General features: G+C 43.1%; 1 protein-coding gene across 2 annotated transcripts in view; it reads left to right on the top strand.

Annotated features, from left to right (window-relative positions):
* LOC130369580 (ADP-ribosylation factor-like protein 3) overlaps nucleotides 1–11,711 on the top strand; it is a 59,104-nt gene extending 47,393 nt beyond the window's left edge. For both annotated transcript variants that reach the window (XM_056575001.1, XM_056575000.1), the window contains exons 5-7: nucleotides 2,041–2,091; nucleotides 8,962–9,147; nucleotides 11,432–11,711. In XM_056575001.1, coding sequence (XP_056430976.1) covers nucleotides 2,041–2,091; nucleotides 8,962–9,147; nucleotides 11,432–11,479 — 285 coding nt within the window. In that variant the 3' untranslated portion in view covers nucleotides 11,480–11,711. The remainder of the gene's footprint in view (nucleotides 1–2,040; nucleotides 2,092–8,961; nucleotides 9,148–11,431) is intronic.
* The last annotated feature ends 3,865 nt before the right edge of the window (nucleotides 11,712–15,576 follow it).

Below are 15,576 nucleotides of genomic sequence, written 5' to 3'. Positions count from 1 at the left end.
ATTACCAGCGCTGCACATTACCACCACTTTACATTACCAGCGCTGTACATTACCAGTGCTGTACATTACCAGCGCTGCACATTACCAGCGCTGTACATTACCAGCGCTGTACATTATCAGCGCTGTACATTACCAGTGCTGCACATTACCAGCCCTGTACATTACCAGTGCTGTACATTACCAGTGCTGTACATTACCAGCGCTGTACATTACCAGCGCTGTACATTACCAGCACTGCACATTACCAGTGCTGTACATTACCAGCGCTGCACATTACCAGCCCTGTACATTACCAGCGCTGTACATTACCAGCGCTGCACGTTACCAGCGCTGCACGTTACCAGCGCTGTACGTTACCAGCGCTGTACATTACCAGTGCTGTACATTACCAGTGCTGCACATTACCAGTGCTGCACATTACCAGTGCTGTACATTACCAGTGCTGCACATTACCAGCGCTGCACATTACCAGCGCTGCACATTACCAGCGCTGCACATTACCAGCGCTGTACATTACCAGTGCTGCGCATTACCAGTGCTGCGCATTACCAGTGCTGCGCATTACCAGTGCTGTACATTACCAGTGCTGTACATTACCAGTGCTGTACATTACCAGCGCTGCACATTACCAGCACTTTACATTACCAGTGCTGTACATTACCAGTGCTGCACATTACCAGTGCTGCACATTACCAGTGCTGTACATTACCAGTGCTGTACATTACCAGTGCTGCACATTACCAGTGCTGTACATTACCAGTGCTGTACATTACCAGTGCTGCACATTACCAGTGCTGTACATTACCAGTGCTGCACATTACCAGTGCTGCACATTACCAGTGCTGTACATAACCAGTGCTGCACATTACCAGTGCTGTACATAACCAGTGGTGTACATTACCAGTGCTGTACATTACCAGTGGTGTACATTACCAGTGCTGTACATTACCAGTGCTGTACATTACCAGTGCTGTACATTACCAGCGCTGCACATTACCAGTGCTGTACATTACCAGTGCTGTACATTACCAGTGCTGCACATTACCAGTGCTGTGGTCAGTGTCCAAAAACTGGCTAGGGGCATATTGTGATTACACATCTTTTTGTTACTTTACTAGACAACAATGTCTGCCCTAGATGTGACAACTAAAGAGGACAGAGATACAGCATATCTCTTATTATTGGTTAATGGGGGAAGAACTGTAACATGAAGAAAAATTCTGGTATCACATCCTAGGTTTAGGGTCTATTCACACGGCAGAATTTCTGTTTGCGGAATTCCGCCTCAAATTAAAACCTATAGACTTCTATGGGATTCCCTACTCCCATTCACACTTCTGAATTTCCGCAAGCGTGAATGGGAATGCAGAATCTCAGGCTTACTGGAAGCCTGATCAAGGGAAGATCATAAGAGCTTGTCCACACTACAAATATTCCCCTAGAGTTTCCAAGAGCATATTCCTAGCAGATTTTGTTTGCAGCAGCCTCCTATTGATCTCAATAGGAAGCTGCTGCTCAGTTCAAATATCAGAAGTCCTGTAGCAGAAATTCCGCCAATGGATTTGACTCTGCCAAAAGAATAAGCATTCATGGGATTTCAAGGGTTAATTTCAGTGGCAAATTACATGCAAAATTAGCAACCATTACAGGCAGCGCAGATCTTCTGAGAACATTCAGTGTGAACATACCCTTAAAGGGGTACTCCGCCCCTAGACATCTTAAAGGGGATAAGATGTCTAATCGTGGGGGTTCCACCGCTGGGGACCCCCGGGATCTCAGCTGCAGCACCCCTCTGTCATTACTGCACAGAGCAAACTCGCTCTGTGCGTAATGACGGGCGATATAGGGGCCGGAGCATCGTGATGTCACGGCTCCGCCCCTCATGATGTCACAGCCCACCCCCTCAATACAAGTCTATTGAAGGGGGCGTGGCAGCTGTCTAGGGGTGGTGTACCACTTTAAAGTCGTATACAATATTATAATAACAGGTGGTAGTGTCTTACTAGGATGCATATAATACTTTTATTTCTTTTTCTGTAGATCTATGTGGTCGACAGCGCCGATCGTAAACGATTTGAGGAAACAGGTCAGGTATGTGATGACTGGAGTCAGAAATGATGACAACATGACAAATAAATGTGTATTAGACACAAATAATGCCTCTATGTAAAATTAATAGATCTGTACAGAAATATCTACAAATACAAGATGAGTCTTTTCATGTTTTGCCTTTGAATGCACTTGGCCTATTGCTTTACTTTTTATTGGAGGCATTTTTATACCTTAAAATACTCAATAATGAATTCATCAATAATTATACCACTATCATTTGAGGAAATACTGCAGCTTAGTCACATCTGCTACTTCTTTTCATGTCTGCAATATGGCTACTTCACCAGACAGATAATCTCCTCTGGAAACTGGGAAAGCTAGAAGAGTACTGTGAGCCCTGTGTACTGCCTACCATCCAGCTTTCCATGTCTCCTAAAGAGAATATCTGTCTGGGAAAGCCATGTTTAGGTTCTCTTTAGGAGACTGGGAAAGCTGAGTGGCATGCATACTGTGTGCCATCCAGCTCTCCAAGTCTCATGAAGCACCAGCTATAATAGGCTGGTCATACTCCCTGCACTCCTCACTGCAACAGTGCTGCCATGCCCTCTCTCTGCTGCTGCACCCTCACTCCACAATAAAACTTCCCTCCATTGTCTACCCTGTCTCCTTTCCCTGCCCCCGCACTTATGTCTTTTCTCCACCCTCACTCTTCTCTCAGCCCACAAGAAAACTTCCCTCCATTGTCTACCCTGTCTCCTCTCCCTGCCCCCGCACTTATGTCTTTTCTCCACCCTCACTCTTCTCTCAGGCCACAATAAATGCTTGCTAAGGACAATTTCTGCAGCCTAAGGGTACGTTCACACGTGCGGATTTTACGCTGCAGATCCGCCGCTGAAGGACCTCTGTATGGTGCCCTCAAATGTGCCTGCTCGGAGCGGCAATACGCCGCTCCGAGCAGACACACTGCGATGTGCGAGTCGCCGCGCATGTGCAGTGTACTCACACACACCGCGGCCGCTTCCCCTGCTCAATGAGCTAGGCCGAGAGCTGTTGCGATGTGCCAGTATACTGCGCATGTGCGTTCCGACTCGCACGTATTGCCGCTCCGAGCAGGCACATATAAAGGCAGCATATAGGAGGTCCTTCAGCGGCGAAAATCTGCACATCTGAACGTACCCTTAGAGTAATGTAATCAGGAAATGTAATGAAAGTCCTGGAGACTCACCTGGTACTTCCAGAATTATGATATGAAGAAGTATGAAGGAAAAACTAACATATTACATTGACGTAAGTATTCAGACCTTTTACTCATTACTTAGTTCAAGCACCTTTGGAAGCAATTACAGCCTCCAGTCTTATTATGATGCCACAAGGGATTTTGGGATTTTCTACAAATCTTCTCTCCAGTACTCTTAATCTCTATCAGATTGAATTGGGACCGTCAGTGGAAGCCATTTCCAACTCTCTCCAGAAATGTTTAACTGGGTTCTATGAAGGGCTCTGCCATGCACTCAATGACATTTGTCCCTAAGCCACTCCTGTGTCTTGACTGTGGGCTTATGGGCATTGTCTTTGCGGTGTCCCGTACAGGACATGGTCCTGTGCCATCTCTAGGTCCCATTAGGAAGAGTCCCTGCAGTCCATAGGGCTCTCCTGCAGAGCTCGCCCCTTGCTCACCTTCTGGTAATGCATTGTAAATGTGCTGTGTACATATAGTTCATTATACATAAAGTTGTATAAATGTATAGAGTTTAGTCATGTGAACCAGGAGCCACTTAGCTTAGCAACCAATGGGTTTTAGTCTGGCCCCCCTAGTATATAAGGGTCTGTAGTCTCTAAACTCTCTCATCTCCTGGATTTTAGCCAAGCACAATACCCGCACCTACTAAATCCATCTCAGCTAGGCCAAAGCCTAAAGAACCTGCAGCCAATTCAAAACGTGAGTTATCAAGCTCTATCTACAATTCTAGTCACTACTACTCAATGCAAGAATAATATTAGTAGCACAGTGGCCTGCATAAATCATCTCAATACAAGTCCCAGCAAGCCTGTGAGGTATCCTTCATCCCGGTTGCCTCGAGAGAAACTGCATATTTGTAAAGACTTTTTAATAAGAATTCCAAGTACAAGTTCCAGTTACTTTTACAATTCCTGCTGTGGACATTGCTTTATTGCCTGCCGTTTCTGGGATGGTTGTCGGTAGGGCCTTATACCGAAGCAACCATATCCTGGCGTCACGACTAATCAGGGGTTAATAACACCTTACCCCACAGGGTTAATACCACCAGACCCTGCTACACCATTGCAACACCCCGGCACCACATTTTCTTAGATGGTAAACTTTGGTGTATTTTGTAGTTGAGTACTCTGGATCAGGTTTTTAGTCAGAATGCATAAAGAGCGCACACCGATAGTTTTTTGCTCCTGCATCCACCCCTCCCGCCACAACATGCCATTGTCAGATTGCCACTGTTTAACAATGACTGCACAATAAATAAAGAAGAATGATATGCACAAGATACCTGTGAGTACTATCCATATTTCTTTCTTGATGCATTTTGGAATAGCGTTGTGTGAGGTACCGGACTGAGCACCTCCGGAAAGTTTTCTATTGCTGTTTCATAGGATTTTTATTAAGAATATCTCTATACCTTGCTATATTCAGTTTTCCCTCACCCCTGACCTGTTTCCCTGCCACCGCCATGCTTCACTGTAGGGATGGTATACGGCAGGTGATGAGGAGTTCCTTGCTTCCTCAAGACACGACACTTGAAGCCAAAAACAATCAATCTTAGTTTCATCAGACCAGAAAATGTTGTTTCTCACAGTCCTTCAGGTCCTTTTTTTGTAAACTCCAGGCAGACTTTCACATGTCTTGTGTCGTGTACTGAGTAGAGGCTTCTTTCTGTCCACTAATGGGTGACATTCTAGAAGTATCTCCCATCTGCACACAAGATCTTTGGAGCTTAGCCAGAGTCTCCTTTGTGCTTATTGTCACCTCCCTTTCTAAGGCCATTCTCCCTCGATTAGTTTGGTGGAGTGGCCAGCTTTAGGAATAGTCCTAGCTGTTCCAAACATCTTTCATTTAAGTATTATGTAGGCCACTGTGCCCTTGGGAATTTTCTGTAACCTTCATTAGATATGTGCCTCCACACAATCCTGTTACTGAGCTCTACAGGCAGTTCTTTCTTCCTCATGGCTTGGGTGATGCTCTGATATACACTGTCAGCTGTGAGATCATATATAGACAGGGCTGAGTCTTTCCAAATCCTGTCCAATCAGCTGAATTTACCACAGGTGACTCCAATCAAGGTGGAGAAACATCTAAAGGATGATCAAAGAAGATGGTAGATCCCAGTAGCTAAATTTTACAGGGGTACTCCACAGTTCAGCGTTTGGAACAAACTGTTCCGAACGCTGGAGTCAGCGCCGAGAGCTTGTGATGTCATAGCCCGCCCCCTCATGATGTCACACCTCGCCCCCTCAATGCAAGTCTATGGGAGGGGATGTGACAGCCGTCACGCCCCCTCCCATAGACTTGCATTGAGGTGACGGGGCGTGACAAGCTCCTGGCGCCGACTCCAGCGTTTGGAACAGTTTGTTCCAAACGCTGAGCAGAGTACCCCTTTAAGTGTCATAGCCAAGAGTCTGAATACTTGTGTCAATGCAAAATGTTATTTCTTCCTTTGTAACCCATTTGCAAAAAAAATCCTTCACTTCTGTTTTCACATTCTCATTATAGGGTATAGCACAAGGCCGCAACATAACAAAATGTTATTTTATCATTTATTTATTTTTAAATGTTATTTTTTTTTTTTTTTATATATATACTGTGATCACTATTCTGGTTAAATAATGTGGTAACTTTTTTAAGATTAATATTTTATTAAACTTTTTTGTTTACTGTTTTTAACCCCTTAACGACGCAGGACGTACATTTACTGAGCATAACCGCGGGCCCGCTGGTCCCCTCATATGCCGTGATCAATACAGATCACGGCATCTGCAGCATCACGGTCACTTAACAGGATGATCGGATCGCCCGCAGCGCTGCCGCGGTGATCCGATCATCCTGCACAGCAGACAGAGGTCCCCTCACCTGGCTCTGCTGCCTTCCAGGAGTCTTCTGCTCTGATCTGCCTTCCCGCAAACCAGAGCAGAAGATGACCGATAACCCTGATCAGTGCTATGTCCTATACATAGCACTGAACAGGATTAGCAATCGAATGATTGCTATAAATAGTCCCCTATGGGGACTATAAGGCTGGGTCCACACTACGTTTTGTCCCATACGGGAGCGCATACGGCAGGGGGGAGCTAAAAGCTCGCGCTCCCGTATGTGACCGTATGCGCTCCCGTATGCCATTCATTTCAATGAGCCGACCGGAGTGAAACGTTCGGTCCGGTCGGCTCATTTTTGCGCCGTATGCGCTTTTACAACCGGACCTAAAACCGTGGTCAACCACGGTTTTAGGTCCGGTTGTAAAAGCGCATACGGCGCAAAAATGAGCCGACCGGACCGAACGTTTCACTCCGGTCGGCTCATTGAAATGAATGGCATACGGGAGCGCATACGGTCACATACGGGAGCGCAAGCTTTTAGCTCCCCCCTGCCGTATGCGCTCCCGTATGGGACAAAACGTAGTGTGGACCCAGCATAAGAATGTAAAAATAAAAGTAAAAAAAATTTGAAAACCCCCTCCCCCAATAAAAACATAAATTGTCCCCCAAAAAGTGTAAAAAAATTATTTTATATACATATTTGGTATTGCCGCGTGCGTAAATATTCGAACTATTAAAATAAAATGTAAATGATCCAGTACGGTGAACGGCGTGAATGTAAAAAAAAAAAAAAAAAAGTCCAAAATTGCTGCTTTTTTATAAAATTTTATTACCAAAAAAACTAATAAAAAATGTAATAAAAGTTTTGTATAAGCAAATATGGTATTAATAAAAAGTAAAGATCACGGCGCAAAAAATGAGCCCTCATACCACAGCTTATACGGAAAAATGAAAAAGTTATAGGTCTTCAAAATAGGGGGATTTTAAACGTACTAATTTGGTTAAAAAGTTTTCGATTTTTTTTAAGCGCAACAATAATAGAAAAGTGTATAATCACGGGTATCATTTTAATCGTATTGACCCAGAGAATAAAAAACACATGTCATTTTTACCATAAATTGTACGGCGTGAAAACAAAACCTTCCAAAATTTGCAAAACTGCAGTTTTCTTTTTAATTTCCCCACACAAATAGTATTTTTTTGGTTGCGCCATACATTTTATGGTAAAGTGAGTGATGGCATTACAACGGACAACTGGTCACGCAAAAAACAAGCCCTCATACTAGTCTGTGGAAGAAAATATAAAAGAGTTATGATTTTTTGAAGGGGAGGAGGAAAAAACGAAAACGTAAAAATAAAATTGTCTTAGTCCTTAAAGGGGTACTCTGCCCCTAGACATCTTATCCCCTATCCAAAGGATAGGGGATAAGATGTCAGATCGCCGCGGTGCCGCTGCTGGGGACCCCCGGGATCCGAGTTCGCTCTGCACGTAATGTTGCGCAATACAGGGGCCGGAGCATCGTTACGTCACAGCTCCGCCCCTCGTGACATCACGGCCCGCCCCTTTCAATACAAGTCTATGGGAGGGGGCGCGGCGGTCGTCACGCCCCCTGCCATAGACTTGCATTAAGGGGACGGGCCGTGATGTCACGAGGGGCGGAGCCATGACGTCACGCGGCTTCGTCCCCTGTATCACCCGTCATTACGCACAGAGCGTAATGTGTAGTAATGTGCCCTAAGACCTGTATGCATAATAATATGCACGTGCTAATATGTAAAATACCTTTTGATCTATGTATATCTTATCAGTCTTCTACATTCCTCTCAAAGGCTGGGGGCGTTTCCCCTGGAGTATGATGAGCTCTTCTCCTCCCCCCTCCCCTGTCATGAGATCAGCACAAACATTTTTACTTTTGCAAAGCATATTGGCTGAATGCATGCTCTATATAACTAATGCAGCCATGTGAAACTATATGGTGCAAGGACAGAAGAAAAACCTGCAAAAAAGATTTTTACATATGCACAGCTTTGTAATCAAAGTGCATGCTTTTTATAACCCTAAAGCAACCATGTGGAACCTATATGGTGCACATACACAAGAAATAAGTTCATAAAATTACCAAATAAAAAACATTTTGCATATAAATAATAGTTTAGCACCTTGTATTGCTTGTAACTGTGCATGTGAATGCTTCTCCAGAAGAGGCTGCAAGCTGTCTGCATCTTGTCTGTGCTCTGAGGCACAACATGGAGATAACCACACCTCCCTCCCCCTCCCCTCACAGATTTTGGTCCTTTAAAAAAAAAAAAAAAAAAAAAAAGGCTGAATTTTCTGGGTTCCTTTGCAGAAGAAACCACTAGTGGCCATTCTTTTTAAACCTGTTTTTCAAATCTTAATCCTTCTAGTACTTATCAACTGCTGTATAATCTACAGGAAGTTATTTTCTTTTTGAATTTCCTTTCTGCCTGACCACAGTGCTCTCTGCTGACACCTTGGTCCATTTTAGGAACTGTCCAGAGTAGAAGCAAATTCCCATAGCAAACCTATCCTTTTCTGGGCGGTTCCTGACATGGACAGGGGTGTCAGCAGAAAGCACTGTGGTCAGACAGAGAGGAAATTCAAAAAGAAAAGAACTTCCTGTGTATCATACAGCAGTTGATAAGTACTGGAAGGATTAAGATTTTTTAATTGAAGTAATTTACAAATTTGTTTAACTTTCTGGCATAAGTTGATTAAAAATAATAATAATAATAATAATGTTTTCCAGTAGAGTACCCCGTTAAGTTTTATAAATAAGAATATTAAAGCATGAACTCCAGCTTACCATGACCAGTTTTATTGTTTAGGAGCTGGCAGAACTCATAGAAGAGGACAGTCTACTTGGTGTTCCTCTTCTGGTGTTTGCCAACAAACAAGACTTACTGACTGCTGCTCCTGCTTCGGACATTGCTGCTGGATTGAACCTTCACACTTACCGGGACCGTACGTGGCAGATCCAGGCTTGTTCTGCACTCTCAGGAGAAGGAATCCAGGTAAAAAAAATATTAGCTGAAAACTGCAGTCGTTTGATGCAAACTGCCCCTCCTGCTTCAGGCAGAATTACAATCAGTAAATATCTTATCAACACAGGAACATCATGAAAAATAAAAAAGGAGGGCACTCACTGACACCTGTACAGATAACAGCATGCATTTTTATTTCAGTTCATTAAAAACGATGCAGGTAGGGTAGATGAGAGGAAGACAGGGGCCACACTGATGACCATTTCATGTCTTGGTTGATGCAAGCCAGATGTGAAAGAGTTGTACCTGTATTATTTTTTATGGACTAAAATAAAGATTTTTTTTTTTATCCATACAGGTGTAGGTGAGTGCCTTTCAGTACAAGACATCTATAGTATAGTTGCTATTTAGAAGACTAGGATAGCTGGTTAATGACCCATGTGGGGAAATAGGAACCAATATTGCTCATCTCTTCCTTCAGCTTTTAAAAAAATCAGATATTATAGGAATATGTGAAAATCTAGGCAGAACATGGTGAAGAGTTATATTTTCTGAAAGCTTTTTTATTTTTAGAGAAAAATTCTCTCTTAACCTCTTCAGGACGCCCGGCGTATGCATACGCCCTGCATCCCGAGTCCTTAAGGACGTGGGGCGTATGCATATGCCCGTGGGAATTCCGGTCCCCGCTGCTAGCCGGTTGGGGACCGGACCGGGATGCCTGCTGAAATCATTCAGCAGGCATCCCGGCACATCGCCCAGGGGGGGTCCTGAGACCCCCCCATGTCGGCAATCGCAGAAAATCGCATGTCAATTCAGACATGCGATTTTCTGCTATTCCGGGCTGATCGGGTCTCTGGTGACCCGATCACCCAGAAAATAGGGATGATCGGAGCTGTCAGTAACAGCCCCAATCATCCTGAGGGATAGGAGTGAGGTCGCAGTGCTGCGATCTCCTCCTATCCTCTGCCATTGGTCAGAACTGATTATGACCAATGGCAGTGCAGGACACTGGGTTGCCATGGCAACCCCCTGTTCTGCCCACTCCTGGATGTCAGGCAGAACGGGGGGAGAAGATGGAGGCCGGTACCTGGAGGAGAAGATGCGTGGGGACCGCCGATCGTCGATGGAGACAGCGGAGATCACGGCGCAGGTAGGGAAACGACAGTGGGGGGAGGAAGGGGGCAGTAAGCGACATTTACTACTGCCCTTCCTAATGGGTGCCAAACTGCAACTCCCAGCATGCCCAGACAGCCAAAGTTTTGCAACATCTGGAGGGTCACAGTTTGGAGACCACTGTTAAAGTGGTGCCCAAACGGTAGCCCTCCAGATGTTGCCAAACTACAACTCTCAGCATGCCCAGACTGCCCAGGCATGCTGGGAGTTGTAGTTCTGTAACATCTGTCCCTTCAGATTTTGCAATTTTCATGAAATTTTTGAAAATTGCTGCTCTACTTTGAAGCCCAACATAAAGTGGACATATTGTATTTGTGAAGAAAAATAAAAAATTTTTGGAATATCCATTTTCCTTACAAGCAGAGAGCTTCAAAGTTAGAAAAATGCGAAATTTTAAAAATTTTCAGGAAATTTGGGGATTTTTCACCAAAAAAAGATGCAAGTAACGACAAAAATTTACCACCAAAATAAAGTAGATTATGTCACGAAAAAACAATGTCATAATCAGAATATTCGGTAAAAGCCTTTTAGAGTTATTAATGCGTAAAGCGACGGTGGTCCGAATTGCGAAAAAGGGCTGCGTCCTTAAGGGGTTAAAGGGTACCTTTCATCAAAACAACTTTCGAAATATTATAGATTAATGTATGCACAATAACTTTCCAATAGCATGTTATTAAAAAATATGCTTCTTTTTTATTTAAGTTTCCACTTTGAGTCCTGGCCGCAAGCCCTTTTTTTTTTTATAGATTTCAGACTCATGCTGGAGTCCTAAATCTCAGACTGCAGCCAGGGCACAGACAAGCTCAGCACTGCTCCCAGCCAGGGAGGAGAAAAAGTGGACAAAAAGCATGCATGTCTGTTTCCATGACTCCTACAGACTTCAATACAGAACTTCCTCTCTTCCTATAGATATAGCTAGTCTCTAACAGTATACTTGGCTTGTTCAATAGGACTTAGGGTAACTCTATTCTTCCTATAAATGGGACTCCACCTATCAGATATTTATTTATCATTTCTTGAGGATATGCCATGAATGACAATTTTGGGGATACTATAGTTTAGCTGATGGAATGAAAGATTCAATCACAGCAGTCTTTACAGTTTATATACCAAAATTAAACCGTGTGTTCTTTGTTTTCAGGATGGAATGAACTGGATATGTAAAAACATTGCTGCAAAGAAGAAATGAATTATCCGGTCACAACAGAAAGTGACTATATTAAGAAACGACATGAATACAGGATGAATGTGTGCATGTTAAAATAATAAATATGTGACTACAGTACAATTGTACCTTATAACAAATATATTCTGTCCACACCATTCATCAGTGTCTGTACACGTGAGCTAAAAAGATGGTTTAAATCTTTAAGGGGTACTCCCTTTTTTTTTTTAAATCAACTGGTGCCGGAAAGTTAATAAGATTTGTAAATCACTTCTATTAAAAAATCTTAATCCTTCCAGTACTTTTTAGGGGCTATATACTATAGAGGAAATGCTTTACTTTTTAGATTTCTCTGATCTCATGACCACAGTGCTCTCTGCTGACCTCTGCTGTCCATTTTAGGAACTATCCAGAGCAGGAGAAAATCCCCATAACAAACATATGATGCTCAGGACAGTTCCTAAAATGGACAGCAGAGGTCAGCAGAGAGCACTGTGGTCATGACATCAGAGAAATCTAAAAAGTAAAGCATTTCCTCTTTAGTATACAGCCCCTAAAAAGTACTGGAAGGATGAAGATTTTTTAATAGAAGTGATTTACAAATCTGTTTAACTTTCTGGCACCAGTTGATTTAAAAAAAAAAAAAAAAGTTTTCCACGGGAGTACCCCTTTAATCCTTCAGAAGCCATGATCAATACTGATCCCGACATCTGAAGTATCTGCAGAGCTAAGTTTTACCTTTTCTTAAGAGTAGTACAAAAAAAAAAAAAAAAAAACATCCAAACATGCATATTATATTAATCATATCGATCCACGGAATAAAGAGAACAGTAGATAAGACCTAAGCGAGTGGTGCTTCTCGAGAAACGCGTCGCATATTATTCAATAAAAAGTATCTTTATTTTACTATTCCTGATTTGTCCCCTACGGGAGAACGGGCTCTCAAATGACAATCCAAGCACCTCAGCTGCCATCACTGCATCCTGTTTTTAGGGACCCCATGGGATCCCCATCTGCACTGTTGCACACTTACCACAGTTCATCTGGGTGACTGACCATTGATGCCGGGCAGCCATGAAGACCTAGAGGAGCCCAAGATACTCACCTTCAGGATCTTTACAGTGTTGTGTCTGATAGCACAACACTAAGGCCAGGTTCACACTGCAGAATCTCCTAGATTTCGAGTGCGGTCAGCGCCGACTGAATCAGTCGGCACTAGGACCGCGCGGACACTGCAGTCTCTAATAGACTGCAATGTGTTCCGCGAGTATTTCCGCCTGAAGAATGAGCAACCCCTTTCTTCAGGCAGAAATTTTCAAGCGGATTTTCCGTTCACAAATTCCGTTTCACAAATCCCAAAGTGTGAATTTGTGAACGGAAACCAATTCACTACACTATACATTTTAGTAAGCGGAATTTCTGCCTTCAATTTCAAAGCGGAATTGCAGGTGGAAATTCCGTAGTGTGAACCTAGCCTAAGAAGTGAGTGGATCCTCACTCCTGTTTCTATCCAGGTACTTCATATCATTTATCTACCAAGTTTATGGCACTTATATAGCGCAACTTTTTCTGTTTCTTTTTAATTTGGTATCTCAATTCTGCTGTCAGGACATGGAAACACTCCTGTATACCTCCATTAGTGACCTCATATTTCTTTTGGTGTACCCATGTATAGTATATGAGTGTATGTACATCAACATTCAGGTTTTTATTGCAGGTTTTTTCATTTTTTATTTTCCAGCAGTTTTAATAACTTGGACAGTATTATAAGACTAGGTTCAAACGGCCGTTTGCATCTGACACGTTACGGCTTTTTTTTTACCGATCGGACCCTGAAATGGGTCAGATGCAAACAGCTACTACCAGGATCACTTGCATGGGGTCTGCCAACGGAACTGCGAATAGCCGTGTCTGACGGCAATGTGAATGAGGCCTAATGTGGCATTATGGGTTCAAAGGCTGAAGAAAAAAAAACTTGGAATACCCCTTAACATCGCCATGTAGCCCTAGTCTTGATTTATTACATTTTGTTGCCTAAAGTGTCTTGTTATTAAAGATCGTCCTAAAATTTTGTGCTGATTATAGGGGAGAAATAAGGCTGGGATCACATGGTGTAATGTGTGCGAAATGTCCACACGGAAAATACGTGCGGACATTCCGCACATTTAAAGAATGCGACGGCCTCTAGGACCACTTCTACATGCGCTGTCTCATAGACGACAACGCATTTCAGAACTAAACCAGCAAAAAGAATAGACAAGTCTATTCTTTAGAAACATCTGCCGCAGTAATTCCACCATGTGAACAGTGCCGCAAAATTCCATGAAATTCAAAGGGTCTCTGCTCCAGTGGAATGTCCGAGAGGAATATTTCTGCAGAATTCCGCACTGACATTCCGCTGTGTGAACATATCCTAAGTCTTCGTTCAGGTAGTATGTTGCTTGTAGAAAAAAAAGAAGACATGTACTAGGTTAGTGCCCCTCCATCACAGAGCATATAATATTTGGGATGTGACAGCTGTTGGTGTGATAACATCACAACAGGTGGAGTTATATGTGACCTGCTATATGAAGCCCCCAATAGTTCCTGTTTCTGCAGCAGTTACCGCCATGTGTTAAATAAATAATGCACTTTATTACGGTATATACTGGATCAGCAGCTATTTCTAGTTCTAATTCTTGGTCAATGGGTGGCAGCAGTCACTGATCTAAGTAAGAAGAACACCTTTCAAATCAAACACGGTCACAGTGACTCTCCGGCAGGGTGGAGACCACAGGACTTATCATGGTCATTCAGGTCAATCCATAATTGTCCTGAATTTACATCCACTGGACCTAAAGATCCAGAATAAGGCTGGAATTCCACTGAGGATTTTCAAGCAAAAACGCAGTAAAAAACGCCCATTTCAAAAAACACGGCATCCAGATGTTAGCTGCAAGTCAATAGTAAACTGCAAAATGCCAGATCCACTTGGCGTTTCTCAGTTTGGCGTCTTTTTTAATCCTTTGGGCATTTTCCAGCTATTTTGGGCTCAGAGGCTGGTTTTCAAAAAGCCCTACAAATCCTAGTTTGGCGTTTTTTGCACAGAAATCGTGGCCTTTTTCTCCGATAGAAGTCTATGGGAGAGCAAAAACGCTAAGAAAAACGCCATGTTGGTTTTAACTTTGGCATTTTTGAAGGCGGTTTTTTTCTTTTTTGAATGTATCTTTTTATAATGACATTTTTATTAATTTTTAAACAGGGATCAATTTATGTGGGCGGGCAGGGCACTAAAAATGTAGCCGACAATAATAAAAATGTAGTGTGTGTGTGTTTTTCACTTTTTTTTATTTTTTTTTTACATTTTTTAGGTAGTACTACTACTCCCAGCACGGAACACACTGTTCCATGATGGGAGTAGTAGTTCCGGTACTAATTGACAGATCGCCGGGGTCCGTTGTGATCCTCCTGTATAATGTATAGATGTGGCCAGCCGCTCTTCTATGGTCCCCTGCACTGACGTATATATACACATATTCATATTTCCCGCAGAGAGCTGTGATTGGCCAGATGGTTCCAGCCAATCACAGCTCTCTGTGGGAAATAGGAATATGTGTATATATATATATACGTCAGTGCAGGGGACAATAGAAGAGTGGCCTCCCGCATCTATAAATTATATGGGAAGATATAATTGGTGCATAAAAACATACATATGTGAATGACAAAACGGGGGTCACCGTGTTTTTAAAGAGATCCTTACAGAGAACATGCTACTGTTGCTGAGGGCATATAGAGGGAATATAGACAGGAAGTCTAGCGGTCTGTCGATTCTGAAACTATGTACGGTAGTTTAGTCAAACTTACATACGGCACTGTGAGAGAGGAGTCCAGCATATTTATTAGGCACCGCTCTCCTCTGCCCATCTGCTGATGACTGACAGGCTTCACTCTATGTACAGTGAATGGGAGAATCCGGATGAATACGTCAGATTCATCACTTGCCGCACTGGGCGCACACTGCAGACTGCATATGAAAAACCGCTGGAAACAGCATGTCCACATGGTAGCATGATACGGTGGTGGACATGCCGTTTCCAGCGGTCTTTCAAGCCTGTCAGTCATCAGCAGATGGGCAGGGG

The sequence above is a fragment of the Hyla sarda genome, chromosome 4 (genome assembly GCF_029499605.1).
Source record: "Hyla sarda isolate aHylSar1 chromosome 4, aHylSar1.hap1, whole genome shotgun sequence".
Lineage (NCBI taxonomy): Eukaryota > Metazoa > Chordata > Amphibia > Anura > Hylidae > Hyla > Hyla sarda.
The sequence above is the reverse complement of the archived record's forward strand: the minus strand, read 5'-3'. Positions and strand labels throughout refer to the sequence as shown.